The following is a 27859-nucleotide window of genomic DNA, read 5'->3' as shown; positions in this document are numbered from 1 at the left end:
GTTTGATTTCCTGAAGTGGAGATCAGCCCATGCCGTAGCCCTAAAGGACTCTTTATTTAAGGCATTGGCGGGTTTTCCCCTCAGCGTGCATATGCCAAACTGCGACTAAAAGCTTAGCATTTAACCACGGAAGGAAAATCTTGAAAGCGGTTCGTGGATCTACGCTAAAAACACTAGAGCTATAATTAAATCAGCTCTTAAAGTAGTGTAACTCTTCCAAGGGCTGAGATAGCACTCTTTATTTTAAGCGTATTTGGAGAAAGAGGAGGAGAGAGGTTGAGTGGAACCCTTAAAACAAACATTTTCATGTGAAGGTTTGGAAACTCCTTTCAGCGTACTAAACATTCACCAAGGCTTCCTGTAAGCATTGGAGTTTGTCCTTTCGCTGCTGGCTCAATTTTCATCTCGTTTGACCTCCTGCAGCCGCCTGAAGGCCCGTCTGCAACCCGGCGGCAGCTGTGCCCTGGGGAAGGACGGGACGGCGGGGGCTGGGGCTCGGAGAGCCCCCGAGGACCGGCGGCCAGCGCCGTCGGCCACCCGGCGCACCGAGGGGCGCCGATAAAAGCGCCCGGGCGGCCGCCCCGAGCCCTCGCCCACGCCCGGCGGACGCGGAGCACCTGCGGCTTCCGCGCCCGACGGGCGGCGAGGGCCCTCGCTGCGGGCGGCTTCGCGGCCAGAGGCTCCCCGGGGGCAGCGCGCAGGCTTGCGCGGGCTGCCCGGCGGTTCGCCCGCTCCCCCCCCCGCCGCGGCGCTCGCCGTCCCTCCTCCCTTCCCGCAGCCACCCCCCCCCCCTCCCGGTGCCGCGGAGCGGCGCGGAGCCCCCCGCGGCATGGCGGGGCGGGCGGGCGCGCTGTGGCTGTGCGCGGCGGCGGCGGTGCTGGGCGCGGCGGCGGAGCTGCGGCTGACCCTGCTGCACACCAACGACGTGCACGGGCGGGTGGAGGCGCAGGGCGCTGGGACGCGGAGCTGCGCGGGCGCGGAGGCGGCGGCGGGCTGCTTCGGCGGCGTGGCGCGGAGGGCGGCGCGGGTGGCGGCGGAGCGGGCCGCGCACCGCAACGTGCTGCTGCTGGACGCCGGGGACCAGTACCAGGGCACGGTGTGGTTCTCCCACTTCAAGGGCCGGGAGGCGGTGCACTTCATGAACCTCCTGCGCTACGATGCCATGGTAAAGCGGGCCGGGGGCGGGCGGCGAGCGGCGCGGCGGGGGGCTCCCACTCCCCACCTCGGGTGCTGGGTCTATTCCTCCCTTTCCTCCCCTGCTGCCGTTTCTTTTGCATTGCCGCCTTTGGAGTGCGTAGCATTGCATCAGGGAAGGCTGTAGGTTAGGCTAAAACTGTGGTCGAAGGCGGCCGGGAGGTAAGCAAGGAGAAGAGGAGCAATGTGATAGGTGACAGGCACCCGGCCGAATAAAGTCATGAGCTGGCAGCCCCACGGGCAGCCAGGGACCGGGAGCCAAGGCTGCACAGAGGAAAAGACGGTGATGCAGTGGAAGAGCTCCCTTTGGGAGAGGCAGGGGCTTGAGGCAGGCAGGGGGCTGGACGGGCTCCGTTGGGGAGGGGTAGGCAGAGGCATGGAAGCGAGCCCAGCAAAAGCTGGGCAAGGAGCCTGCCCTGCGATGAAGGGACTAAGCTCGGCCGAGGCTCGCAGCCTGCGCTGCTGGCTTCCGTCCTGCGGGAAGGGACAGGTGGCACATGTTGGCAGCGCTGTTTCGGAGGGTGAGGATTTTTGGTTTTCATCAGTCCCACCCTGGGCGTGTCCAGTCCCACCAGAGCTGTGGTCATGGTGGGGTGTAAGGGGCTGTGTGCAACTGGCCCAGGGACTGTTACGGCATCATCTCTGGGGGAGCTCTCTGAGACTGTGCCAGTCCCGCACCTTTACTCTGTCTCTTTTGGTCGTCTGAGTGCTGAGAGGAAAGTAGAAGTATTTGAGACTGATATTGGGGGATGTCACTCCATGTCCTTAACTCTTTTGTCTCAGGGCAACAGCCTGTTAATATATAAAGAATTATCATGCCTTATTTTGCTTGCGTACAACCCCAGAAGGGAGGAGAGAGATTAAAGTTATGTTTGAGGGCGAGTGCTGTTTGAGAGTGACTGCGTGTTCATTTCATCCCAATAGACAGCTTGAGGGGAAAATCTTCAGTGCATATCACATCCTCTGTCTTCATCTTTTTAGCCTTCTCTGGAAAGGACTGCACCTTCCTTTCCCAGGTAAAAATGGCTTCATCCGTTTCTTTCCCTCTGCCTCAGAGCTGCTACAGAAGGGAAGGGGATGCCCTAGTGCACTCTCCTAGGCTAAACACACTTCATACCAGACAGACAGGTCTGTGAACAATACTGCTCCCCGTTCACATGGCCTAATGAATGGTTTCCTAACCGTAAAACTAACATTAACAGGGTTTTTCCTCCTGATGGTGATGGGGAGGAGTGTGTGCATTCAGGACTCACCCTCACTGAGATCTAGGGAGCACTTTGGGGTTCTGCAGTGCAGGAATAGCTCGAGGTGTTTTTTCCTACCTTTCTTCCCAAAGCTTACTGCTGGCTGTCATTTTTTGTGATCGTATCACAAGACGAAATTCTTTCAGGCAAAATCAGCAATGTTGAACTAGTGCTCAGTTTCAGAAACATGTTATGTAGGAAGCAACTGCTGACTGTTTAGGAGATCCCATGAGCTTTTTCATCAGAATTAGATTAAAAAATTATTCCACACCATACTGGATAGCCAGAGGCTTGTATTGGATAGTAATGCTTTAGGTGAAGTAGTCAGCCACTTGCTCTCTGTGGAGGTGCTGCATATTATAATTGGAATATTGTCAGTGGATAGAAGGGGATAGGATAAACTGAGAAGCTACAGAGTCTTTAGCACTTTTCTCTGCTACCCAAGAGCCTGAGGACAGATGCCTAATGTTGGGCAGCACTGCAGCACCCTTTTTGGTTCTTCTGTCCATGGACCGTGGGAGCCGTGCAGTGGGGATGGTGGCCGGGGGTGGGCACAGGGAGCAAGGTAAGAGCCACACTGCAGAAGGGTGAGCTAGTGTTTCTTTAAGCAAAATTTGGGAAGTCACATTCTGAACAGAAGAGGTGGGGATTACTGAATTGCTTAAAAGTGAGATACAGGAGTAGGATTACAAACAAGCTGAAAGAGGGAATGTGAGTCATAGAAGTTGTTACAGGGTGGGGGCAGGAGCCATAGGAGGATTTAGGGCAGCCAGGCAGAGTTAGAGGTTTGTTCCATGAATGGGACAAATTTCCTTTTTCCTTTTTTAGGTTTCCTCTTTTCTCTTTTATGCCCATTATCACCTGAAGCCTATTTTCTCCTGTTTAGCTAGGTATTGCCTTCCAAATTTTCTTGGCACTAGCCTTGCTTTTTGGTGTAATTAACAACAAAATCCAAATTAAGTACCACAAAGGCAGTAATTGGAGGGGTGATAGAAGTCTTCTAATTTTATTTTTAAGTTGCATCCTTCTGTTAATTTGTATCCTGATTTTGCAATATTTTTAGCCTGGTTTCTTGTGAAAAGGAGGATTATATGATCACATGCTGTGTGCCTGAATATTTCTGTTTTTTCCCCCTTGTGACTGACACTTACGTTGGCCAATGGATTCAGATTTGGTGAAGGGATATTGCACAGGTACACAGACCTAGAAAGAAGCTCTGGACGTGAGGGTAGTTAGGTAGAGTACAGGAACCCGAAACGCTCCACATCCTCCTCCCAAAAGGAGGAGCTGCATCAAAAATAAAACTATTATTAGCCACCAGTGATTTCTCATGAACAAGAGACTTTATAACCACCCACACCATGGGAAAAGTTTTGATCAAAGCTTGTAACCTAATGGACATGAAATAATCCAAATGCAAGCTACAAAGCCAAGAGAAACAATGTTTCATAAGTGGTTGGTTGGGGGGATTTTTTCCCAACAAGCTAATGGCAGTTATATCCAATTCAAATTCTTATTTCATTTGCAACCTTTTTGGGGAGGTTTAATTGCATATTTAGGAGGAACAGAAGGCATATGCATCAGCCAAAAGGAAATAGCTTGATACCATTCTGAGATGCTGTACCAGTCCATGGATGTCGTTTCAGAACATCAGGCAGCATCTCCTTAGAGTGTTATTAATTTTTTAATTATTTTTTACAGAAAATTAGACTGCAGTTAGAATACAGTTAGAAATGGAATATAATTGGAGTGAATTGTGTCTTCCCAAGTCAGGATTTTCTTAAAGATAGTTCTCGGTTCTTTTGAAAAAGTGCTGCAGCAGCATGCAAACAATTTGGCTCCTTTCCCGCGGTGTGAGTAGTGTTCTCACTAGTGTCAGAAGGAGCAGTTGGTTGCCAATGCAAGTTACTGCCGATACCCTGATTTTTCCACAGGGCCATTGACTACCTGCCTGTGGGAATTAGAGGAGTCAGGAGTCTTTGTCTCCTCCAAAAGAATGACACTACCCATCAGTTGATTGAAATACTGAACTTCCATGCCTGTAGTGGTTTCACAGTCTTGCTGGGCTTGGAACATGATCAGGGTTAATGTAATCTGTTTGGGGAATAAAAGCTGGAATGAACACATAGGGGTTGTTTATCTAAGTAGACCAGAGAGGTATATAAGACTTTTTAGATGATGAATGCAACTTCCCTCACTTAATCTTCAGAATGAAATTATGAGCACACTTTTGTCTGGAACTTTTGGCACACTTTTGGCCCATTGGCTTTAGCACCCCTTTCATGCTTTGCTCCAGTTGCCACCTGAAAACTTGTACCAAGTTACCATGTACCAAGTTACCCTATTACCACATTTCTGTAGATATATCTTTTCCTTCATTAACACCTAAATATGCTACAAGGTTCTTGTGTATATTGTGCTTCTGCAAAGTTGCTGTCTGTGGAGGTTTTGCTGGCTATTGCCAAACTTGCAGGTACAGGCATGTGGCAACTTAGGCCAAGCATGAAAAAGGGGCGAGTAGGAGAAACTTCCATGGTCCCTTAAGGTAAGTCCGTTTTTGTCTGCTTAACCAACTTAGAACAACTAAACATTCTCATCTTGTTGGTATTACCTTGCTAATAAATAAACTGGGCTGCTCGTTTTGTGTGATAGTCTTAGCACTTCACAGTGTTAGGCACACACCTGCATGTGTGCGCACACACCTACTGTGGACTGTCTATGGAGATTCTCCCTAGTTGATAAATGTTAGGGCTTCCACCAGGTGATGATACTGATGATGGCTAGAAAATTATATTTTCTTGTTACACGTTAAAGCACACAAGAACTCTTACAAATGTGAATTAAATATGTTTAAAAAACTGTAGTCCAAGCACAAACTCTTAAAATGCATGCTTTGTTTAAAGATAACAAATATTGTCATTGGCATTTAACATATTCTTCAGTATTTTTTTAAACAATGTATTTTCCGTACACAAAATACATGTTTTCCTTTGTGGTTATTGTTAATCCTCTTTCTTGCAGTTACAGGATGAAAAAACAGTGGGTTTTAATCTGGTATATGATTACACTTATTTAGATAGGTTTTAGATTTTGACTTTCACATCTGTATTGATATAAGAGAGTCTGAAAAGCAAAAACCTAAACCTAAAAAAAAAAAACCCCACATTTCTGTGTTCGTGAGAAACAGGAATGTGCTGGTTTAGACAAGATAGGGTTTTCTTCCCTAGAACATAGACTTTGTTTTCTCAAACATACCTTGTATACCATTTATGATAGTATTTAGACTGAATATTGGAGGTAGGGTCTTATATTTTCTTCTTGCTTTTCACAGGCTTTGGGGAACCATGAGTTTGATGAAGGTGTGAGCGGATTATTGGATCCTCTTCTTAAAAATGCTAATTTTACAATCCTGAGTGCAAACATTAAGGGGAAAACCCCATTAGGAAACGAAATGATGAAATATGTTAATCCTTTTAAAATAGTACATTTTGACTCAGAATCAGTAGGAATTGTTGGCTACACTACAAAGGAAACATCTTTTCTTTCACAGCCAGGTATGTTTTCATTAGTATATAAGTTTATATCCTTTGTTACTATTTTATTACTTGCCCACTTGTTTGAATCCAAAGATTAATGTTTTCAGCTGAAAAATGAGAAGTTTGTTGTTTTATCAGTATTTACTTGTATTATTCAACTTTGTAACTGCCTGATTTTTAAACTGGAGAAGGCTTGTTAACATTAAAAGCCATTTTCATACAGACCTGAATTATTTAGCATCACTGAATTATCTAAGAATAAAAGAAGGTCAGTGAGATTGCAGGAAAGCTGGGGTGGGGTTTTTATTGTTGTTTGGGGTTTTAAATTCATATTTTTTTATATTTTATTGTTATTTATCCATTTTAACGAATGTTAAAACATGAATACAGCTTGTCTCCAGAGTGAAATGTGTTCAAACCAAGACATTTCTCTGTGTGTTGAAATTTTGCTCTTGGATGCCTCCCTGCTCAAGCCCTAGTAAAAGCAAGGAGAGCTTCATATGCGTTTTTGAAGCAGAAGTTGCCCAAGATGTTTTTAGCCTCTCAAATATTTCCAGAAATTAGACTACAGAAGGAACACCCATTCAGCTTTTACCACAATTGCTTCATTCATGAGTAAAATTAGAATTGATGAGGAAAAAGACTTCTCAATTTCTGACTATTTTTTCCAACATTTAAGGGGTTTTGGTTTGTTGAGTTTTGTTTTTCTTTAGTAAAATAAAATAGTCTACGGGAATGAGAAACACATTTAAATCAGCTGTAGGAGATCTGAGTCACTGCCTGCTCAAAGCTCAGCCCTCCTCTGACAAAATCAGACCTTCTTCCGTGGTTTTTGCAGTAGTGATGCCCTAAGGACTGGTTTAAAACATTTTCCACGTTGAAAAAGGACTTCATATTATTACTTCTCTTTCTATTGCTTAGTAATAAAGAAGTAATGCATAGCTTTCTTGAGAAAAGGAATATTGAATACTTTGAGGAAGTATTAGAATATAAAGCTGTTCTTTCTATGCTTTTTAATTCCTATGCTGCATGTTTAAACTATCCAGGAAGTGGACGTCTGAGGTCAGAATAGACTTCTGTATCTCACTTCTATTTTACAGTGGTGTGTTTTTGGAGTCCTTCCTTTTTCTCCCCCAATGAAAAAGTAAATTGATCTGTATTTTGTGTAGGCATTAGAATTTCACCTGTGCTTGAGGGCATGAGGGTAGATATCATCTGACATCATCCTAAGTTTGAAAAATGGACAGACGGCCAATATTGTTCTTCATTAAGGATTAATAAAATAGATCTCAGCTCTTCTTCCAAACAACTGTGTTGGTGCAGTAAGGTCATCAAATTAACTGTCTTGCAAATAAATGTACTAGAGGAAAAGCCAGATAGTGTTGGAATGATTCTCTGAAGCATTTAAGTACATTTCTACTAACATCTAGACATCATACTGAATGCCTTAGTATGCTAAGATGTTATACCAGAGACCACAACTACAAAAAACAGTGTTAAAAGGGAAGGCTTGTTAGGTCCATAGATGGAGCTGAAGCAGCCCTAAGCCAAGTATATCCCACAGTGTAACTGAGCAGCCAGCAGGGCAAATTCTAACAGCAACATTTATAGTGATCAGAGTTTTTATAATTTTCCACTTTGCCTTCTCAGTGTGTGGAGGAACATTTGGAAGCTTTGAAAATGTGAATTTGGGATATGTTAATATAACTCAGTGACTGTGTATTACCTGTGACCTAGCAATCCTTCAGACTGATAAAATCATGCACCGTGGGTCGGTGGCAAAATATTTATCAACCTAATTCCTTAATTCAACAAATAAGATACATTGTGAATTTTAAATTCAGCACCTTGCTTATCTCTACACACTTCTTCAGATGATTCAGTTTTCTCAGACTCTGCAGCAATTGCTTTGGCATGCTGTAGACTCTTAGGGCATTCTCAAGGCAAATAGGAAGCTTGAAAATGCTGAAACATGTGAATGCCTACAGGACTACATTCCGTGGAAATCTTTTGAGTGTGATTTCTTCTATTGTTAAATCTCAATAACTTCCACACAATTACAAAATTACAACTTGTACTTTTCATAGTCTGCTTAAAACAGCTATCAACATGCTTGAGCAGAGTATAAAGCCCTTAAATCTCAATGTTTCCATTGTGAAGGAACAATTAATCTCTGCTGAAGGTACTGTTAATGTTACTGTTTGGAAACCATAGGGATGGGGAACTCTTAGCACAATTTATAAATTACAGCCAATTGGCAGTTCTTCTAAAGTTCTCCAGCTGTATACAACTATCTCAGCTGAATGCCCAACCAGTTTTTCCACATCCTGCAGGAGTTGTTCATAACTTGGCACATAGACTGAGTTGTCTATGATTTGCTTTGCACTGATATTCCCAAGGCCATCTTTCCAGTGTTTGATGGTACCAGCTCACTTGCTTTAGTTCTGCTATGATGTTGTAAACCCCACAAAATAGTTGTCTTTATCTGTCCTCAGAGATGCTACATACACATTTGGTGCTGTGAAATAGTAAGTCTCATTTTGTCCACTGTCTTTTCATATAAGGTGGAAACCCAAAGCTGCTTACTCTGTAACCCTACAGGAAGCAAAATATTTACTAAAACTATCAATTTGGCAGAGTTTTCTAAAATGGAATTTTAAATTCCATTTATTCTACTTTATTCTGGCTAGCTTGCATAATATTTTTAACATGCTGCCAGTTCTTTCTCCTCGTTCATTTATAGCACAGTTTGGATGTTTTACCTGAAACTCTACCCCATCTAAAAAGAGAAGGGGATGTCACATCAATTTATGGCCTTGAAATAGAACTGAAATACTGACACGAGCGATAACTAACTCTTAAATAACCACTTTATTTCAGTTCAGATTGTTTTGAAAAATGTACAGTTGAGTGCTAAGCTTTTTGCCTGGTTTCTTAGAGAAATGAGTACTGTGTAATTGCTCTTACAGTCCCCTGCTGTACAACTTTTGAACCTTTTGGCCCATTTCAGCTCAATTAGATCAAATGCTGAGATGACTAGGATATGAAGCTGTGTGAGGTGCCACGGCTGGGTCACGGAGAGGGGGTGCAAGAAGCCCCTGCAGCCCCCAGGCAGGAATCCCTTTCTGAGGGTGAGGTGGGCAGCAGGCAGTCGCTGGGTGGGTGAGGTTTGTTTGTTTTAGTGTGGGTTGAAGATAATATGTCTTCATATGTATATAATATGTCTTCAGTGTATGGTGCATTGTAGGCTGCAGTGGCGTAGAGGGGTAACAGAGCTGGTGTTGATGGGAAGAGCTTCGTTATCATGGGCCACCTGGCTGCATGCCATGGGTGAAGTTAGCCTGCAGGCAACTGCATACTAGCACAGGTAGTCAGCAGCTCACCCTTGCTCTTCGTTTAGAGAGCTTTTTATAGAACTGGTCCCCGGACCGTGGTGTGCATGGCTATTGTAGCTGGTCCATGGGTGGTGAGATGAGCACGGGAAGGGCCTACGCTCAAGGAGCGTTTCTTAGACTTCCCCTTTTGCCAGTAGCTCTGCATCAGGCCCAGCTTCTGTCAAGCATAAGGATGTACAAGGAGGGACTGAAGCCGGTAGCTTCCTTCAGCCTGGAGAAGGAAGGCTAAGGGGGAACTAAGTGCAGTCTTCCATTGTCTTAAGGGGGTTTATAGAGAAGACAGGGACAGACTCTTCCCAGAGGGGCACAGAGAAAGGACAAGAAACAATGGGCTCAAGTAGTACCACAGGAAATTATGGTAGGATGTAAGGAAAAAATTTGTCACGGTAAGAGCGGTTAAGCCATGAAACAGGTTGCCCAGAGAGGCTGTGGAATTTCAGCTTGCTCGGACAAGACCCTGAGCATCCTCATCTGGCTTTGAGTTCCTGCTTTGAGCGGGTTTTGGACTAGATGGCCCCCGGAGGTCCCTTCCAACCTCAATTAACTTACGACTCTTTGATTCTAAGAAGAGGTCCACAGGAAGAAAATGTGGGGATGCACTGCACAATTCACTCTGCAATGTGCAGTACAGAGATTCCCTCTGGCAGTAACAGAACTATTCAATGGGTGTGGTGGTGAACCAGTTTATGTAATCCTCTTTTATCTCTTCCATTGTAGCAGCTTCCTCTTCATTTCCTGAGACATGTTGCACTGGATTGTGAATTCGTTTCACTCCTCCCTTTATTATGAAATAATGTAAATCTTTTGACTTTAAAAGCATATTGCAAAATGGTTTGATCAAAAAACTCTGCAGGAAGGAGAGGAATTAGGTAGAGGAGGAATTGGTAGAAATGTTACTTGGTTGTCTTCACCGGAAAGTTTAGGATTACAGTTTGTTAACTCTGTTCTTAAACTCTATTCTTAAAACTTTGTAAAGTAAATTAGCCTCTTATATAGGGAGTTGTTTTGCACAACCCAAAACACTGTGCCCAGGATAAAAGAGCATGTTTGTCTAGGGCTCTTCTGTTTGTCATGTTAGAATAATATCAGCAGTCACAGAAACCTTGCAGAAAGATTGTGAGTTGCCTAACATTGTGATCCAGAAAAGGTTTCTCCGTTCTAGACTTTCTGTTCTTTATGTTCTCGTTTCAGGATGGTAGCTCAATTGTGTGCTGTGCTGTATTGGTATTACTGAGAGTGGTTCACATTAGGTGAGATAATTTGTGTAAAAAGGCAATTCAGAGTTTAGTGCAGGACTTTGAAGAAGCTGCTATTTAAAGCCTCGGGGCGGGGTGGGGGAGAATGAGATGAGTGTGGAGTAAAAGAAGAGAGATTTAACTCGGGAGAAGATCTTAAAGAAATAAAATTTGGGAAGAAAAAAAGCTTTATAGTACAATACAAGTGTTTATACTCAAACACTTACTGACATATTTAGTTTCCTTTCTCTACTTAATAAAAGCCATTCAATTTTTGATCCCACAGTTGGTGTCACTGGAATTTTTTTATGGAGTTACAAACTTGTTTAGTATGGGCAAGTACATACAGCTCAGTGCAGGAATGTTGTATTAGTCTAAGCACACAGGTGCTCCTGAGAGACTGGACAACATCGGATCAGATCAGGAGTTTGAACCAACTAAGGGCATTTGAAAGCCACTGACATTCAAAGTTCTGATAGTTATACAAAATAGTATCCAATATCAACTTTTTTTTTTTAACTAGTAATGTACTTTGTAAATACATTCATGTTTGTTTTTTATTTTAAAGGGGATGATATAATCTTTGAAGATGAAATTGAAGCACTGCAAGTACAAGTCAATGAACTTACTGCTATGGGAGTGAACAAAATAATTGCACTAGGACATTCTGGTTTTACTGTGGACAAAAATATTGCCCAGAAAGTGAAAGGAGTGGATGTTGTAATTGGAGGACATACAAACACATTTCTCTATACAGGTATTTTACTTCTTACTAAAGTGTTGCTTCTAAATCAAAGCTGAAACTGTTTCTCTTTAAACTTGGAGAACTTTCACAAATACAGTTTACTTCTGGCTGTACTGGGCCAGATTCATAGCTGGTACCTATCCATAACTACCATGGAAGAAATTAATTTAAAACAGTCTGTGAGCAAGAAGTGCCCTAACTCACTGAAAGGTTCCTTAATGCTGTGGATGTTCAAGGTGATCTGTACGAAGCAGGACAGAGGAATAAAGGTAGTAATACTGGTAAATTACTACTGGGTATATTGTACCTATTTCAAGCTCACACATATAAAGGAGTAAATAAGATGTTTACATTTAAACTTCTGTGTGACTTAACCAAAAAAATCAATCATATAAGACTTCAAAAGTGATACAGATGTTGATTTGCTGTAGAATCTAATTCTGTATTCGTAGGTCTCCATTAGCCCTGCCATTAAAAAACTTTTCCGAAGTTTCCTCTTTTTCAGTCCCTCTTTTAATCTCTGACTTTATTCTTCTTTTCCCTAGAGGTAGACATCATTCCAGAGATAGACATTGTTGATCTGACTTCTTCCACAGCAAGGTTACTTTGGGCAAAACCTGCCATCAGCAGCTTCTCCAGTGCTGCTGCCTTCCCTGTGCCAGTGTGTAAGGACACAAGTAAAAGAAAGGCTGTTTTTTTTTAAACTATCAAAAATAGCTCATTAAATTGAGCAGAAACTTCGTTAACTGGTTGAGACTATAACAGGAACTTTCTGTAATTTTCAGTGAAATTTCCCTTGTGCCCTAGTCCCAGGGGTAGCACCATGTACCCTAGGAACTTAATCACTGTCCATTTCATGCTCTTCTCTCCCTGCTCATCTCCTCTCACTTTCTCATGCCTTTTTTGTCTCATCCAGGCTCTCACCTTTTTCTGTCCCACTTGTTAAAGAGAAACAATCACATGCTACATTTATACATGAAACAGTTTGGAATATCTCTTGAATTTGGCCATAGGGAATAACTTTGATCACTAAGCTGGAGCCACAAAGCATTTACACACCTAGCTACAAGTCAGAGGCCACAAACACTTAGCATAGGGGTGCAGCAGAGAAGTGACCGAACTGGAACAGATGACAGGACCATCCATCCCAACGTCTTGTCTCCAAGAGTGACCGAGGGGGAACGGTGAGGGAAAAATGGACAAGCCTGTGGAGATGCTGTACTCAAATCTGGCCCCGTCTCCTACCAGCTTGTGGCTCAGGGACTTCCCAAGCCAGCAGTGGTGTCTTGGTATTTACTAGCTCCCACTGGAACTTCTCTTCCCTGAACTTGCCCCATCTCCTCTTGACTGCCTTCAGCCTTCACGACAGCTGGTGGCAGGGCATTCCACCGCTGACCTGCACGTCCTGCAGAGACCTTGGTCTTTTGTCTGTGTGCAGCCTGCTGCTCATTGGTGGCATTTTTCAGCAGTTTTACTGAATTGTTTTTGAGATGGGAAAACCAAGGATGCACACAGTATTCAAGGTGTGCATTCATCGTGGGTTTACACAGTGGAATCCAGATTCGTATGCACAGGCTCATTAGTCAATGCCTTTAGAGAGTTTGTGCCTCAAAGCGGTAGCCGTAGTAGTCAAAATGCCTTATTGGTGTGGTGCAAAGAGGTGCCACGGTTCACACTTTGAAATCGCGATCTGAAGTGCTCCAGGAGTTGCGATATCTGAGTTCAAATCCTGTCTAGATCTGTAGGAGTTCACATGCACATCTCTTGTCATCCCAGGGAGTACCCCACTGTCAGACTTGACTAGGTCAAGCTGTTCCATCTCTCCCCATTTGAAGCTGTTCAAGATTCACAAGGCCAGAGAGAGCACACAGGATGGGACTCTGCAGTCTCAGGTTAATGACCTCAGCTGGGAGTGGGTTCTGGTCCCTTTTCCAAAGGCTGTACTGTTTTGATAAAACAAGTCTCTCTTACTTTTTTATTAACACTGGAGAGGTGAGGAAAAATAAAAAATAAGAAGAAATATCTGGGGGAGATACACCAAAAAATATGTATCCGCTTATCTGGTGAAAATATGTTTTTTGACAGAATGTGATCTGAGTCTATAATTTTTATTCCAAGTGCTGAGAAGCACTTGCTAGCCGGTCCAGGAGCACCATGAGTACACTTGAGTCAGAGCCGTCAGCCAACATTTGCAATGAAATAGCCACATCTCTGGAAGTGATTTGACTGCAGAGTAAAACATCCAATTTTAAATGTCTGCATGTGTGTGTCTATGTGTACATATAAGCTCTCATTTAAATCAAGAGATGTAATCAATAAATGGCAGCAGAATTTGGGAGAATGTTTCAGCTCAGTCTAAGTGGAGACATACCAGCTGGTCATCTGAATCTCTGGCTGTCATGGGAGTTGAGAGACATACTGCCCATTCAGACACCTCCATAGAGATATCTTAATGTAAGGGCCTAATCTTGGACTAGTCCAACCTATCTGTCTCTAACACATTTGCAAATCTCCAGTTTCTCCACAGATTATGTGGCAAATGTTGTCTTGACTCGTTCAGGTGTGCTGTGGGTTTGTAGAAGTGATTCAAACACTAATGGTAATTTTAGGCTAGAGCATTTTAATTTCTGGTTTTCATCAGAAAGTATGTTCTGAGAACATAGTGTGTTGGCTAAAACAAGGTGAGAAAATAGGAAAGTGTTACAGGTTCTTCAGTTACCCGGTGTGAATTTGTGCATTTGTAATAAAACAGCATCTCACAATTTGACTGAGATGCGTGCGTGAATTCTAATGCTGTTTTCTTTGGCGATAAGATGCACTGAAAAGTCTTTTCATTTCAGAAGGAACACATTTGTCTTAAAATGGAATAATGTCGTAGTGATAATTAATCCTGCAAGAAGTATCAGTATCACAAAGTATTTCTTTGAAAGCGAGAAATGAATAAGGCTCTGGACAAGCACTTAACTGTGTGCAGCTGATGTAAACTAAAATGATGACCAGAAAGCATGACTTTCTCTTGCTAATGCTCTGTTTATTCGAGGACTACACAAGGGCAAGAGATCAAAACTGATTCCTTTTTCAGTCAAAAAAACCCAAAGCCACTTTTGCGTGCATAAATCCTGCAGTGTTCTTATTAGCTACAGGATTTCTTAAATTCTTCCCACAATAAATATTGAATAGTGAAGATGCACCACCAAGAAACCAACTCTGTCAGCCAGGCTGAAAGTAGAAAAACTAGTTCTCTGGTAAATTTGTTTCAGCTTGTAGTTTGTTACAGCCATTCTCCCTGGAGTAAGAGGAGGGATCAGAGATAAATAGGAATAATGTTGGAATTCTACAAGGAATATTTGTCATGCTGCTTATCCCAGGATTTCATGTTAGGTAAACAACTTTAAATGGAAGGAAACCAGTTGTTTTGTGAGCACTGGAGGTGAAAAGCCTGCTTTCCTCCAGATTCATGGCTTCTGTGCCTGCTTCCCCATGCTCCCATCCTGCTGGCACCCCAGCTCTCGCCGACACACGGGTGGGAAATGCTGCTGGCCTTGAGACAGGAGTGAGCAGCGGGCTTTGGCAGGGCTGTGCAGTGGGGCCTGCCACGCAGCACATGATGCCTCTCAGAGCTGCCCGACCTTGGTCTTGGCTGACGGTGGGGTAGAAATAGTGACGGGAATAACAGGAGGGAGTGATACTACTCAGATAATGTTATCAAAGAGATACAGGGAGAAGGCTGGTACCCTTGAGACGAGAGCTATGCTGCGTACTTTTCTTTGCCACTTTCCTCCCCTGTGTGGTTTCTAAATCCTGTGGTAGCCTATGCCAATTGAGCTGAGATCTCTTTTCTCTGTAAATGCCTTGCTTTAATCTGTCTGTTTCCAAGTCCTACATCTAATCACCCTTCAAACTTTGCAGGTTGATAAAAGTTTTAAAACCATGACCACATAACTCTAATGCTAATGAAGTTTCCTTCTGCAGAGGGTTTGCAGCCTGTTGGAAATTTTGGAGGCTGTTTGGTGTAGTAAAAAAAAAAATCAGTTGAGTGTATGCACAAATTCACAGAACTGCTTGTAGGTATTCCAACTGCATATTATCAATAAAAATATATTAGTCTTTTTCATATCAAGAAGTCCTATGTATGTTTTACTAACATTCTCATTTTCTATCTGATGCAGAATAATGTAGTGTGAAGGCTTAACAATAAACTTTTCAGCCAGAGGCTGGTGTGTGTGCGCATTAATTACTGAGAGGTTTAGATTGAAATAATTGGAATGAAAAGTTCTTTTGTTACTATTGTGACATGATGTCATGGAGGAGTGTGCTGTCACAACTTAAAAACCACTGTGGTGGTTATTATAGCTCATGTCCTGAAAACAACATTGTCTCATATGAAATAACATAACTGAACAATCAAATGTGTGCTTGTCGTCCAATACATTCATTGTTGTTTCTGCTTAATGTCCTATTTGGTTTTTTTTAAGGCTGAGAAACATTTGAAATGTCATTCTAATAATTCCTTGAAGGTCCTATGAGCTGAAGACCTGCTTTACATGTTTGTTTCATGCAGGCAACCCACCCTCTACTGAACAGCCAGCTGGCCCGTATCCATTCATGGTTGACTCAGATGATGGGAGGAAGGTGCCAGTTGTACAAGCTTATGCTTATGGAAAATATCTTGGTTACTTAAATGTTACATTTGACAAGGAAGGAAATGTAGTTGAAGCAGTTGGAAACCCCATTCTGCTGGACAGCAGTGTTCCTGAAGGTATGTGGACTAGACATTTGAATTTGCCTGCAGCACTCTACTACAATTCAAGTGTTATTACGTTAAATACACAGTACAATGTCGAAGAAGAATTAAGCTTTCTTCCTGAGCTTGCAGTTCTCTTCTGTGTAGGGTTGTGTTACAATTGTACACATCTGCCTCTATTTCTCTTTCTGAACAGTGGCCTTTGAATATGTACAAATTTGGTGTATGTTTTTGTCCATTTAAAATCACTGAAAGTCCATTTGTAGGAACTCCGGTGGTACACTACCTTACCATTTAGCACAGCCAATTTAGCTAGCCTTGTAATTATGATTTAAAAGATTATTGGGACTAATTTACACTCTTTTGCCAGAGGGTGGGTTCTTCAGAACAGAGTTTAGGGCAATATAGGAAAGTGGAAATGTTCCAGAAAAAAATTTGAATACTCTGGCAATGTGCAAATATAATATATAAACCACACGTCTTCCTGTTTTCAATGCTGAGTGTGTTCAGTGTTTCAGCTCTGAGACATTTAAAGAACTGGGAGGAGGAGAGTCTTTCTGTTACTTTCTGTTTGTAGCTCTGTCTGAGCTCTGTTACCTGTTTTTTGTCAGCTCTGTAATTACCCGTGGCTGGTTCTCTAGTCTTTGTTTCTTGTCCAGTGTTTGCTGCATGAAGCGCTGAGGTTTTAACACACTTTCTAGGTTCTACCAGAGTCTTTATAAAATAAGTCCTTTAAAAATGACTTGTTCATAGATACTCTTATTTACTATGTTATTCTCAGTGATCTATTTATGTAACGAGATGATGTAAAGAGACTTTACGTTCTCTCTCTGATGTCAGGAAGAGTAGAAGTTCAGATACATAGGTGCTCTGATTTTACAAATTATGTTGCTGACAGTTACATGGCAAATGGCTTAAAACGAATAGCTGATATAAAACATTTGTGACATTATCTGTCTGTATATGTAAGTATCTTTGTATCTGTTTTTTTTTCCTGAAAGAATTAGATTTGCACCTGGCAGAGAGATATACATAGAGAATTAATTTCTATAAAGGGTTTATTCCTTGACGTTGATATTAGAGCTAGTATTCCTTTTAGCACTACATTAAAGGGGAGGAAGCTATAAATAGAAAAAAAATACTATGTCAAATAAAGACCAAGCTCACTTGCATATTAAAAATTCTCTCACCTGTCAAGGTAGGTGCTACAAACCCCATCAGTCAGTGGTCAGAGAGAACAGGACTGGGTAAAAATATTTTTAAGTGTTATAGAAGAGATAGCCTTGCCTAACAGGAATAGCTTGTTCACTTCATTGTCCTGTCCTGCCTGCTCCCTTTCCAGGCTTTGTTTGAAGTGAGTGTAGATGTCGTGTTGCTTGAAGAGCCTTTAGGGAAAGTGTAAAATTTTAGAATCATGAAGAACAGGGTTTTTTCCTAAGCTTTGTATTCACTGAAGTGCCACTAATATGAGATACGTGTGATGCTTATTTTACACTTCTATACTACTTTATAGATGAGCACATTAAAGAAGAAGTGGAAAAATGGAGGAAAAACCTGGGCAATTATTCTAAAGAGATTGGAAAAACTAGCGTTTACCTGAACGGTACAAGCCAAGCGTGCCGTTTCCAAGAATGTAACATGGGAAATTTGCTTTGTGATGCTGTGGTAAGATGTTGCCACCACAGGTGGCAATCAAATCTAAGTGTTACTCCAGACCTATCAGATTAAATGCTCCCAGGCTCCAAACTATCAGCGCACAGGCTCTGTGCTGCTTTCCAACACCGTAACATCTAGCACGCTCCTAGAAAGATCTGGCAGAAGCGAGGCTATAATGAATCTTCCTGGGTAGAGTAAGGAGTGGTTTATTCTTTGTGTCTATTCTCCTATAGAGAACGGCATATTCACAGCTGGCTCTGAGGCTGCAGTTTTAAGAGACGTGGCAGTCTGATCTAAGAGCCCATTTCTCAAGCAAGGAGGAGAGCTTGGCTCTCCTGCCCCTCTCCTGCTCCTCTCCTGCCCTGCTGTCAGCCCCCTGCTCTCACAGCATTTGCCTTCTGCCCTGTTATTACTCACTGGGCTCTGCTGTCACTTTTTAATGCACTAGGCCAGGAAAAAAAACTCTGGGTAGTTTCCTGCCAAGTTACTGATACGAATTGTCCCCTTGAAGAGCCCAGAAGGTGCCAGCTGAAGCAAAGGAGGGGGAAAGGCCATACACAAGGCTGGGCACAGAAGAGGTAAAAACCCCCAGCCCAGAGGGAGCCACTGGCCCCTGCTGCATCCTGACAGGTATCACTAGGCTTTAACAGTCACATAACACCAGAAGGTCTCTTTATGAGAAGTCACTTCCAGTTCTTAAACTAGCTGGTTTTGATTGTTTTACTGTCCCGCAGTGGTACCATTTCCTTTGGGTGCTCCAGGGAAAAATGTTCACTAATGTGACTGTTTCCAGAAAATGAGCATTGCCATAAACGTCCCGCCGCATTGCGGACAGGAGCCAATTAATAATCATGAGTTTTCATTTAGATATGTCCGCAAAGCTATTTATCCAATCCATGTGATTCCTTTTATTGTAATCCTTAAAGTAACTCTTAGTTCACGGGATAATTTCCAAATTAGATTAAGATTTGGGTATTCGGCATACAGTTCTACTAAAATTGCAACACCTTGCTTTTTTTTCCTGCTAGACTTTTTAATATTTTTATTTGAAAAATGTAATCAAATGTTTTGGCACTTTTCAAGCTTAAAGAAAGTAAGTGTAATCTTTCAGAAGTCTGTAGATTTTCTTGCTATACATTTTGTGTTGGGAGGTCAAATTCTACTTTAGTTAAATTGATGTCTCTAGACAACCACCTGCAGTCATCAGTAGATACGTGGATTACCCTTCACGTTCTTTGCCTTGCAAGTTCTACACTTGCTTTCCTGTCCACTGCCATGCATTCAGGGGTATGAAGGTAAAAAACAGACCCGCCTGTTCCACAAACTTTCATATTTAGAGTTGTCCTGGGAAATGCAGAGATTGCAAAACGTAGAAGATAGATTGATTGAAAGGTTGTACTGGGTCAAAACAGAAGTCCATTTAATTTGGGGATACTTCTCCAACAGTAGCCCAAAATCTCCAAATAAAAGGTTGACAGACCCAGATGGCATTTTACAAAGGACTTTAAAGGAACTCAGATGTGAAAAGGCTGTGAAATTGCTAACAGCACTGTGTGAGCTCTTGTTTCAAACTGCCTCTGCTCAGGACTGGAGAGTTGCAATCCATTCATTGATTATGAGTTATGAACTTAAGAATATCTCATGGATCTGGCCATAGGGAATAACTTTGATCACTAAGCTGGAGCCACAAAGCATTTACACACCCAGCTACAAGTCAGAGGCCACAAACACTTAGCATAGGGGTGCAGCAGAGAAGTGACCGAACTGGAACAGATGACAGGACCATCCATCCCAACATCTTGTCTCCAAGAGTGACCGAGGGGGAACGGTGAGGGAAAAATGGACAAGCCTGTGGAGATGCTGTACTCAAATCTGGCCCCGTCTCCTACCAGCTTGTGGCTCAGGGACTTCCCAAGCCAGCAGTGGTGTCTTGGTATTTACTAGCTCCCACTGGAACTTCTCTTCCCTGAACTTGCCCCATCTCCTCTTGACTGCCTTCAGCCTTCACGACAGCTGGTGGCAGGGCATTCCACCGCTGACCTGCACGTCCTGCAGACACCTTGGTCTTTTGTCTGTGTGCAGCCTCTTGCCCACTGGCTGGATGCCCGCTGGAGGCCAAGAAGCAGTTCTTGCACTGGAACACTTGGTCCCTGTCCACCCTCTTCACACACTCATGATTCTCAAATATTTTCCTTCCGTTGTCTCTTTACCAGGTCAGACAGTCTGAGCCTACATGATCATTGTACGTTCAGAAGCTTTTCTCTGTCCTTGATGATCTTTGTCACCCCTCTCTGAATCTTTCTTAGTTTTTTGACCCTTCTTGAAATGAGAAAACACACTGATTCCCACCCAGCCTCCACATGCCCTTCTTGATTTTATAGACTTCTGTCGTGTCCTTCCTGTATTCCTTTCTTTGTGAGACTGAAGAGTCATAACCGTAGTCATTCCTGTACGGAAACCTATCCCTCCCTTCCATTATCCTTGTTTCTTTTCTCAGCCTTTTCCTGTTCTACTTAGTTATTTCTGAGTATTAACACTGTAGGATTATCATCCCTGTGCAACTGAGTAAATCCCTGGTCTCCATTTTCTTTACTGCTTAGAATGCCACAAGCAAATATTATCTTGTCCTTGCATTTTGTCAGAGTCTTGCCACTGTTGGAGACAAGATGCTGTGCAGGGTAGACTTTTGGGTCTGATCGCGTATGCCTGTTTCCTGTTCCTCCACTCTTCTATATCTTCCTAGTTTGCCAAGACCATTCCAAATAGTAAAAAACAATCTCAGAGAAGCTGAAAATCTTAATTCCCTGAAACATAAAACAAGGGCTAGATTTATTTGGACATTCCCCTACATGTTTTTAACACACAGCTATATTTAAGGTCCTTTTCACTTCTCAATTCTCCAAATATGCTCAAATCATTTGTCTTTATCACAATCGCTGGAATCAAAAAAATCATCCTTCCTTTGTTCAGCTGGCCTGCCCTGGTCATGTCATATACACGCAGACTATGGGAGAGTTCAAGAGTTCCTTACAGAAAAAGGCAAATTTTTTTCTTGTTAAAAGTTTAAAAAACCAAAATACTTATTTTAATGTGTTTTGCCTTGTGGTTTTTTAATAATTAAGTGTTTTACAGTGGGGCTGAAGGTAATGTCAAAGAAGATATAAAACGTTTCTGTCTCTTTTCAGTCTCAGATTGTATTGGGTGTAAATTTCCAGAGCCTAGACTAAGTGAAGATTAAAACTCAGTTTAAACATTCTCCTTTGGTAGCTTTATGAGAATATTGGACGTCCAGATAAAAAGTCATGGAACCATGTTTCAATGTGCATCCTGAATGGAGGTGGGATACGGTCACCCATTGATGAACAGACCACTAATGGTATGTAAAATTACAAGTTGAATGACAACGTTATCAAGAAGGAACAATCAAGTTATCATGCAAGCCTGAACAGTGTTAGGTATGGGCTTGTTTTGATGGGATTTGCACAGTGTTTGGAAGTGATTTCAAACCTTCTGAAATGGTTATCCATCATTGGAACACAACTGCACTCAGGCTGACATTAATAGAAGTTACTAGCATTGTTTGTACACAATGCTTTTTATAATTTCCCTCTCTCCTTACTGCCCTGGAACAAAGAAAGACAGTGGACATTCTTCACCTCCTACTATAGAGGGTCATCCAGTATGGTTGCTGGGAGCCTTCTGTAGTCTGCTGTAGAATAAGTAAGTTCTGTTTTTTTCTCAGTGCTAAGGTTTTACAGTTTTTATTTTCCTGATACCACATAAATGAAACCTGAAAACAAACACCTTTTTCAGTTTAGCTAAATCTTTCTGTAGGACTATGTGAGTAAATCTTAAGCAATTGGAAAAATTGCCTGACTCAGTAAGAATAGCTATGTTTCTTCATCTTTATTCTAATAGAGTTATTTGAATAGCAATACACACGGTTACAGATTTATTGGCCTTGATACTTGCTGGATGATAAAGATGCAGCTTCTTCCATTGGGACAACATATGTGATTCTCACCTCTATGGCCCTTATTTTCTTAAATTGTATTTGCCATGTTCCTTGTCAAAAACATACTGTTAAATGAACATAAAATGATTTTGTAAACCTAAAAAAAAAAAAGAAGTAAATAAAGTCTCATTCTCCCAGGTAGCATTACTGTGGAAGATTTGCTGTCTGTTTTGCCATTTGGAGGTCGTTTTGATTTGGTAAGGGTAAAAGGCTCCACTCTGAAAGAGGCTTTTGAGCACAGTGTGCACAGATACGGAGGAGGAACCGGAGAGCTGCTGCAGGTTGGAGGTACGTTTTCTTCCTTCCTCTTCTTGGTTTTCCAAACAAGCCATCCCTTCTGTTGGCCTCGTTTGTATTACACCTGGAAGCCTCTTTAAGAATGGAAATCAAATTCGCCATACATCCGAGCCCTGTGCCTCACATGTGCCAGCTAACTAACACTGTTTATCTTGTGTATGTTTAATTGAGCCACTGCAGAACACAGGCCATCGCTGTTCCCTTCAGCAGAGACAGGATTCCCATTTGGTTCAGTAATCTGTAAAGGCAGCAGTTTAACACTTCAATTAACTACAGGAAGATATAATTGAGTATAGCTGTTAACACAGTAATAGCTACAACAAACTCCTGTTTTCAGTTCTTGACTGGCAGCCTACCTGAAACCCCAGACTGGATGTCTCTGCCAATTGTTGCCAAATTTCAGTTTATCAAAATCATTTTGTGCCATTGTCTAATGATTGCTGACAGTTTTGGAGTTAGTCCAAGTGGGCTATGGAATTGCTCCAGTGAATTTTTAAATATTTTACGGATGAACAGTTCGTATTAAAAACACGCATTGCAGCTGCCCATATATTTATCCAGATGTGTACTAGGCTGCAGTCACGTTTATTCCTGGTCTGTGATGCAGTGCAGATTTTATTGTTTATTTAGCAGAAAAGCTAAACTTCAACGGCAGGGGCTGACGGATTTTCCCCCCTCCATGCCTCTCCCCCCCCACGTAGCCTGGTGATGGGGGCATTACTCCCACCATGTGATTTAGAACCCCCACGTGCCAAGGACACAACCCACGTCTCACGCTTTCATCAGTAAGTTACCACTAAGGTAAAGCAGCAGGAGCCCCTTTGCTTGCTGCCTTCTCACAGAAAAAGAAGATAACTAGTAGCTCTGGAAAGGGTTCAGGACAGAAGATCCAGAGCAGGCAGAGCGCCAGGGCTGGAAGAGCCTCTGTGCTTTGGATGAGCTTTAGTGCCTTCTTGATCAGAAAATTCTTGGCAATGCTGTTCTGGGGGGCCTAGGTCTCCCCAGGCTTTGACTGAGGAAGGCTCACAGCTAGAAACGTTACTTCTCCTACAGTGAGTAGAAACCACAACTTCCAGCCCTGGCTTGGCTTTCTTTTTTCAGGACAGTACTTATTATCCGCAATAGCTGCTAAGTTAAGGGTGGCTGGCTGGCTTTAAAAGAAGTCATGTCTGCCAAAAAGCCAGGGGAATGAGAAAGCATATGACTACAGAAATAAGGGAAGGTATTTTTATCTTGCAGTATCCTAATCCCATGAGTTGTAATTTCCTTCTGTGGAGTAGCGATGAGAACAGACGATCAGATAAGTAACTGAGGTAGGACAGTGCTTCAGCAATGCTCTCATCTTATGAATTTTCTTGCATAGTTGAGCGGCGTGCAAGGAAAATAAGGCATTAAATGGTGTAATTCAGAACAATACAACCTCTCAGTCACAGAAGCTAACGTAAAGAATCAGCTGAAGATGATGGAGGATGCTGCTTCTAGCCCTGTATGTTCAATAGGCACTGCATGAAGTGGCATTCAAATGTGTATTTTTGTAGGCATCCACGTGGTCTATGATCTCTCCAGAGACCCAGGAAGCAGAGTTGTTAGCTTAGAAGTGCTTTGCACAGCCTGCCGAGTCCCAGCCTACGTCCCACTCCAGATGGATGAAATATACAATGTGACTCTTCCGTCCTATATGTTATTTGGAGGAGATGGCTATCATATGCTGAAAGACAAAAATCTGGGATACAGTAAAGGTAAGTATGGGCACCAGCAGGGTAGCAGACAAACAATTCCTAAAAGTTAAAAGATCTTTCTATAGTACAAGTCTCAGACTTCTTGCTTTTACTGGATAGATTAAATTTGCTTCCAGTCTGACTGCTCTGGATTGGTAGTTTTGGTTGTAGCCAGCAACTGTATTCTTTTTTCAGTTAAATCATAAGAGTTTCAAAGAGAAACTGAGCCTTATCAATTCAGCACTGCTTAGAGAGCAGTTCTGATATCATGCTAAACCAGAAAAAAAGCCAAGACCACACAACAGAGAGTACATACTACGTGTACTGCCTTGCACTTGTACTCATTACTGAACAATGCATCAAAAGGAAAGGTGCTATTTTCTTTAGACCTTAATTTTCCACTGTAGAGAAGTATTCGCAAAGACAGAATTGTCACCTCTACTACTAAAGGACATGCAGCTCAGGCGAGCAACACAGAGGCCGAGGGGAAAGATGCCGACTTGCTCTGTGGGAATTAGCCTGCCCCTCTGAAAGCAGCGGGACTCTCACGAGTTCTGCAAGCAGCAGCATGCGGGGTGCCAACAGATGCCGCACTAGGGAGGCAGAGAGGAAGTGTTTTACGATGCTGTCTTAAGATCCGCTATAGCTGCATGCAAACTTAGAAATTCAGCATTCATACCAAAAATTCTGGCTACAAACCACCACAGATGTTTTATCCATGCACAAGAAAATTCTCCACAGCCCTGCCCTGTCTTGGTGTATACTGATTCAGCATGGCAAACTGTAGAAAACAGTTTGCTTTAAAACTTGAGCTAAAACTGCAATTTTAGACAGGTTCTCAAATTTTGGTTAACAGCTAGGCTCCTAGAGAGAACACTGTTTTGTTTGTTTGTTTGTTTAGGTGAACCTGATATTGAGGTTGTTTCCCGTTACCTCCAGAGAATGAAGAGAGTTTACCCAGCAGTTGAAGGTCGAATAAAGTTTTCTTCTGGCAGCCTTATTGAAGCAAGTCTTACCCTGATTTCTGTATTGTTCACTGTAATGTTCTTGCATACTTGATTTTTGCTCACTATGTTTTCGTTTGGAGGAAGGCAGGAGGAGAGATGATGCCGATGAAGGGAAAGAGAACTGTTCTCTTTTCTTACACCTTAAAATGAATGAGTGTTTAGGTTTCTGCATGTCAACAGTAAACAGCACAAGCAATTGGCTTTAATCTGGTAGAGTCATTGAAGCACACTGTGCAGAACGAGTAGGTGGAATTCATGACTTCTCTTCGTTTGGATCAGCAGGTACCCGTAATTCAGTCTGAGGTTTCAAGAAGCAAAAGTTCCAGTGAATACTAATGTGCCATCACGAAACAACCACTCGCCAAAATGGGATATTTTTATTTTTGAAAACTCTTTTAATAGCTGCTTTAGATAGTGAGTTGATTAAGAATCTGATTCCAGTAATGTAAACAAGCTTCTAGAAATTGATTTATTATAGATGCATACACCTTTCTTTGATCTCCACTCAGGGTTGAAGCCTTCAATCTAATAATTCTACGTTGCTTCCAGTCATATTTATCACACCTGCACCAATGCCTGTAAGAGCTGGATTAAACTCAGTGTCATTAAAAGCATGAGGTCCATTTACAAGCAATTAAAAAAAATTTTTCCATTTTACTTTTGAAGATGCAGCATCTCACTTATTAATGGAAAACATAAAAGATGAAATGAAAGCTTGATTTGATTTTGGTAAATGTTAACAAATTGAGTATATATACTTCACTATTTAATATGACCAGTTTGGGGACTGCATCTAGAGTGAGAACAGAATCTATGATTATGTTTCATAGAAATATGCTCAATTTTACACCTTTTTCCAAAGACCAAAGCACAGGACTGCTGACCATTACTCTGTATCAGTGTGCAGAGAGAATGTCAGATACAAGCATTGACTCCTGCAGCACTGTGGCATCCTTTGGCAGTAGCCCAGTAATGGGGCTCTTTACAGCATAACCTGGCTTTATGATAATTGTGATCACAGCTCAAAAGCCTGTCTCTTCTATGGGAGGGCTGTGTTTAAAAAATACACAGTTGAAAGAGACAGGCTAATGAGTATAAAATCAGAAATCGGATTAAATGCTAAGTGTACATTCCTGACACTTTATCAAGAAGTGACTGCTTACAAATGAGTGCAAACGATGATTATTTTTCTAAGATTGTTCACATTTGGAATTTTGACATCAACACATTTCCTTGCTGTTTACTGCTGTATTAAACTGATTATCAGTGTTTTAAATAAGCCTGCTTTGTTTTTCTGGAAAGCACACTATAGTCTTTTACAGACCAAAGCTGCTCGCCTCTCAAATTGACTGCACCTGCAGATTTCAAGGAGAAAGTGCATTAAAATATCAGTATGCTTAATTTTTAAGACCTCATTAGCTTCCACATAAATTCAAGAGTTGCGCATGAAAAGATCTGGACTACACAGCTGCATTAGGTATGCTGTGTTAGAACAGGGAGACAAACAACAACTGACCTTGACACACTGCTAGTTATAACATGGCATTGATGATTTGTCAGTACCAGTCCCTGAAGTTATTAATTTACAGAGTGGTCTTCCCAAATCAACACAAAACCAGTAACAGAGAGTGCACTTATGGACCGAGCTGTGCCTGCACGCCAAATTTAAGGAGTTGTAACAACTCCTTTGTCATACCTGGAGAGAAGTAAGACTTTTACCTTCTTTTGACAAAGAGAAGGAAAAGGTATGCAAGAGTAATACAGATAGATAACGCAAATTGTATTGACAAAGAACACTAATATGGCATTAGATTGGTTTGTTTGTAAAAAAGGAGAAAATGGGTGTTGTCTGAAAAGAAAAATGGAGGAATGCCTATTAAAATATCTCTGTATTGTTCTGTGAGTAAAACTTGTTAAAAATCCACACATGAAAGTCCTTTTCAAAGTCTCTTTTATAAAGGCTGGGCCAACAAATTAAGATTTACAGGAAAAATCTTCCACACATTTTTATACTAATAAATTTTTAGAAAATGCTATGAACAGACTCACATCCTCTTTCCTAAGCCTGTAAAGAGGATGTCAGAAAAAAACCCGACAAACCCAGATAAGAAATTGCAGAAAAATAAAAGCTAAGGTAAAAGTCAAAACCACTCTTCACACCCATTATTATTTTAAGAGTGCTTTAGATTTCAAGGTCAGATATTAAATAAACTGAATTACACACGTGGTTTTCCATGCTCACGGAAAGCATGGAGGCCAAAGATAGTTCTGAGATGATTTGTATGCAATAGATTCAATCATGTAATTTTGTTTTAAAAAAATTACTAAGATTTGTTAAGACAGTTAAAAATAACTTCATGGGAGCATTCTACAACTTCCAAACAATTTTTCTATATACCCTTTAAGGAAGACAACTGTAATTGCTCTTTTAGCAAAGCACACATTGGCTGATCTCCCAGCTGTCTTATTTTGTGTCATCCTGTAATTTCACACACAGAGATTTGGGGGAAATTTGACTTTTACTGATAACAGCTAAAAAAGATTTTAAATAAAAAGTACAGATATATTATTTACTTGTAATTGGTATTAAATTTTAATGTCTTTATTGCATAAAGAGATTTTTTTTAGAACTTAAGATTTTATGTTATTTACAAGAAAATATACAATGCAAGGTTAAAATGTCACATGTCCATTACAATAGTGCACAGCAGATGTTTCTACCAGGTGTTCACCAAGGTCCCTGCATTCACATCCAACATGACACAGAGCTAGCTTCCTTCGGACCCTGTTAAACAGTAATGGGAAAAAAAAAAACACCAAAGTTTGAAAATGCATATTTACATATAAATGACTGAACCGAGCTGCAATGATTAATGGTATTTGAAAACATCCACTTGAAACCAGAGTTAAGAGAAAGGAAGGCTACTGCCTTCAGGTTTTTAATACTCTTTCTCAAAATAGGTATTTTCTTCTCTCTCTGGAAGTTCTCACCTCCCCCATTCCTAACTGCTGAATACAATTTTCTTAACACAGCAATTTTCTGCTCTGGAAATGGCACTGGCATGATATTTTT

The 27859-nt window shown here is 41.7% G+C and overlaps 2 protein-coding genes and 1 long non-coding RNA gene across 9 annotated transcripts in view; 1 reads left to right on the top strand and 2 right to left on the bottom strand.

The window, feature by feature from the left end:
- The first annotated feature begins 814 nt into the window (after nucleotides 1-814).
- On the top strand, nucleotides 815-27355 carry NT5E (5'-nucleotidase ecto). Its single transcript, XM_030042927.2, has 9 exons — nucleotides 815-1165; nucleotides 5770-5992; nucleotides 11173-11361; nucleotides 15911-16108; nucleotides 17607-17758; nucleotides 21017-21125; nucleotides 21903-22052; nucleotides 23600-23800; nucleotides 24681-27355. The coding sequence occupies exons 1-9, from the start codon at nucleotides 830-832 to the stop codon at nucleotides 24836-24838; spliced, it is 1716 nt and encodes a 571-aa protein (XP_029898787.1). The 5' UTR covers nucleotides 815-829; the 3' UTR covers nucleotides 24839-27355.
- On the bottom strand, nucleotides 21495-23600 carry LOC121232528. Its single transcript, XR_005931137.1, has 2 exons — nucleotides 22418-23600; nucleotides 21495-22299 (listed from the first exon to the last, which is right to left on the bottom strand). It is a non-coding gene; the product is annotated as an uncharacterized LOC121232528 (long non-coding RNA).
- The window catches only part of SNX14 (sorting nexin 14), a 58970-nt gene continuing 58466 nt past the window's right edge, over nucleotides 27356-27859 (bottom strand). For all 7 annotated transcript variants that reach the window (XM_030042833.2, XM_030042850.2, XM_030042825.2 and 4 more), the window contains one exon: nucleotides 27356-27571. In XM_030042833.2, coding sequence (XP_029898693.1) covers nucleotides 27533-27571 — 39 coding nt within the window. In that variant the 3' untranslated portion in view covers nucleotides 27356-27532. The remainder of the gene's footprint in view (nucleotides 27572-27859) is intronic.

The sequence above is a fragment of the Aquila chrysaetos genome, chromosome 2 (genome assembly GCF_900496995.4).
Source record: "Aquila chrysaetos chrysaetos chromosome 2, bAquChr1.4, whole genome shotgun sequence".
Taxonomy (NCBI): Eukaryota; Metazoa; Chordata; class Aves; order Accipitriformes; family Accipitridae; genus Aquila; species Aquila chrysaetos.
Note: the sequence above shows the minus strand (reverse complement) of the source record. Positions and strands in the feature narration are given on the sequence as shown.

Excerpts from the sequence above, each read along its gene's own strand:
- NT5E (XM_030042927.2), top strand. The coding sequence starts at position 830 with ATGGCGGGGCGGGCGGGCGCGCTGTGGCTGTGCGCGGCGGCGGCGGTG. Across the intron at positions 11,362-15,910 it reads AAACACATTTCTCTATACAG|GCAACCCACCCTCTACTGAA; the intron begins GTATTTTACTTC and ends TGTTTCATGCAG. Across the intron at positions 23,801-24,680 it reads AAATCTGGGATACAGTAAAG|GTGAACCTGATATTGAGGTT; the intron begins GTAAGTATGGGC and ends TTGTTTGTTTAG.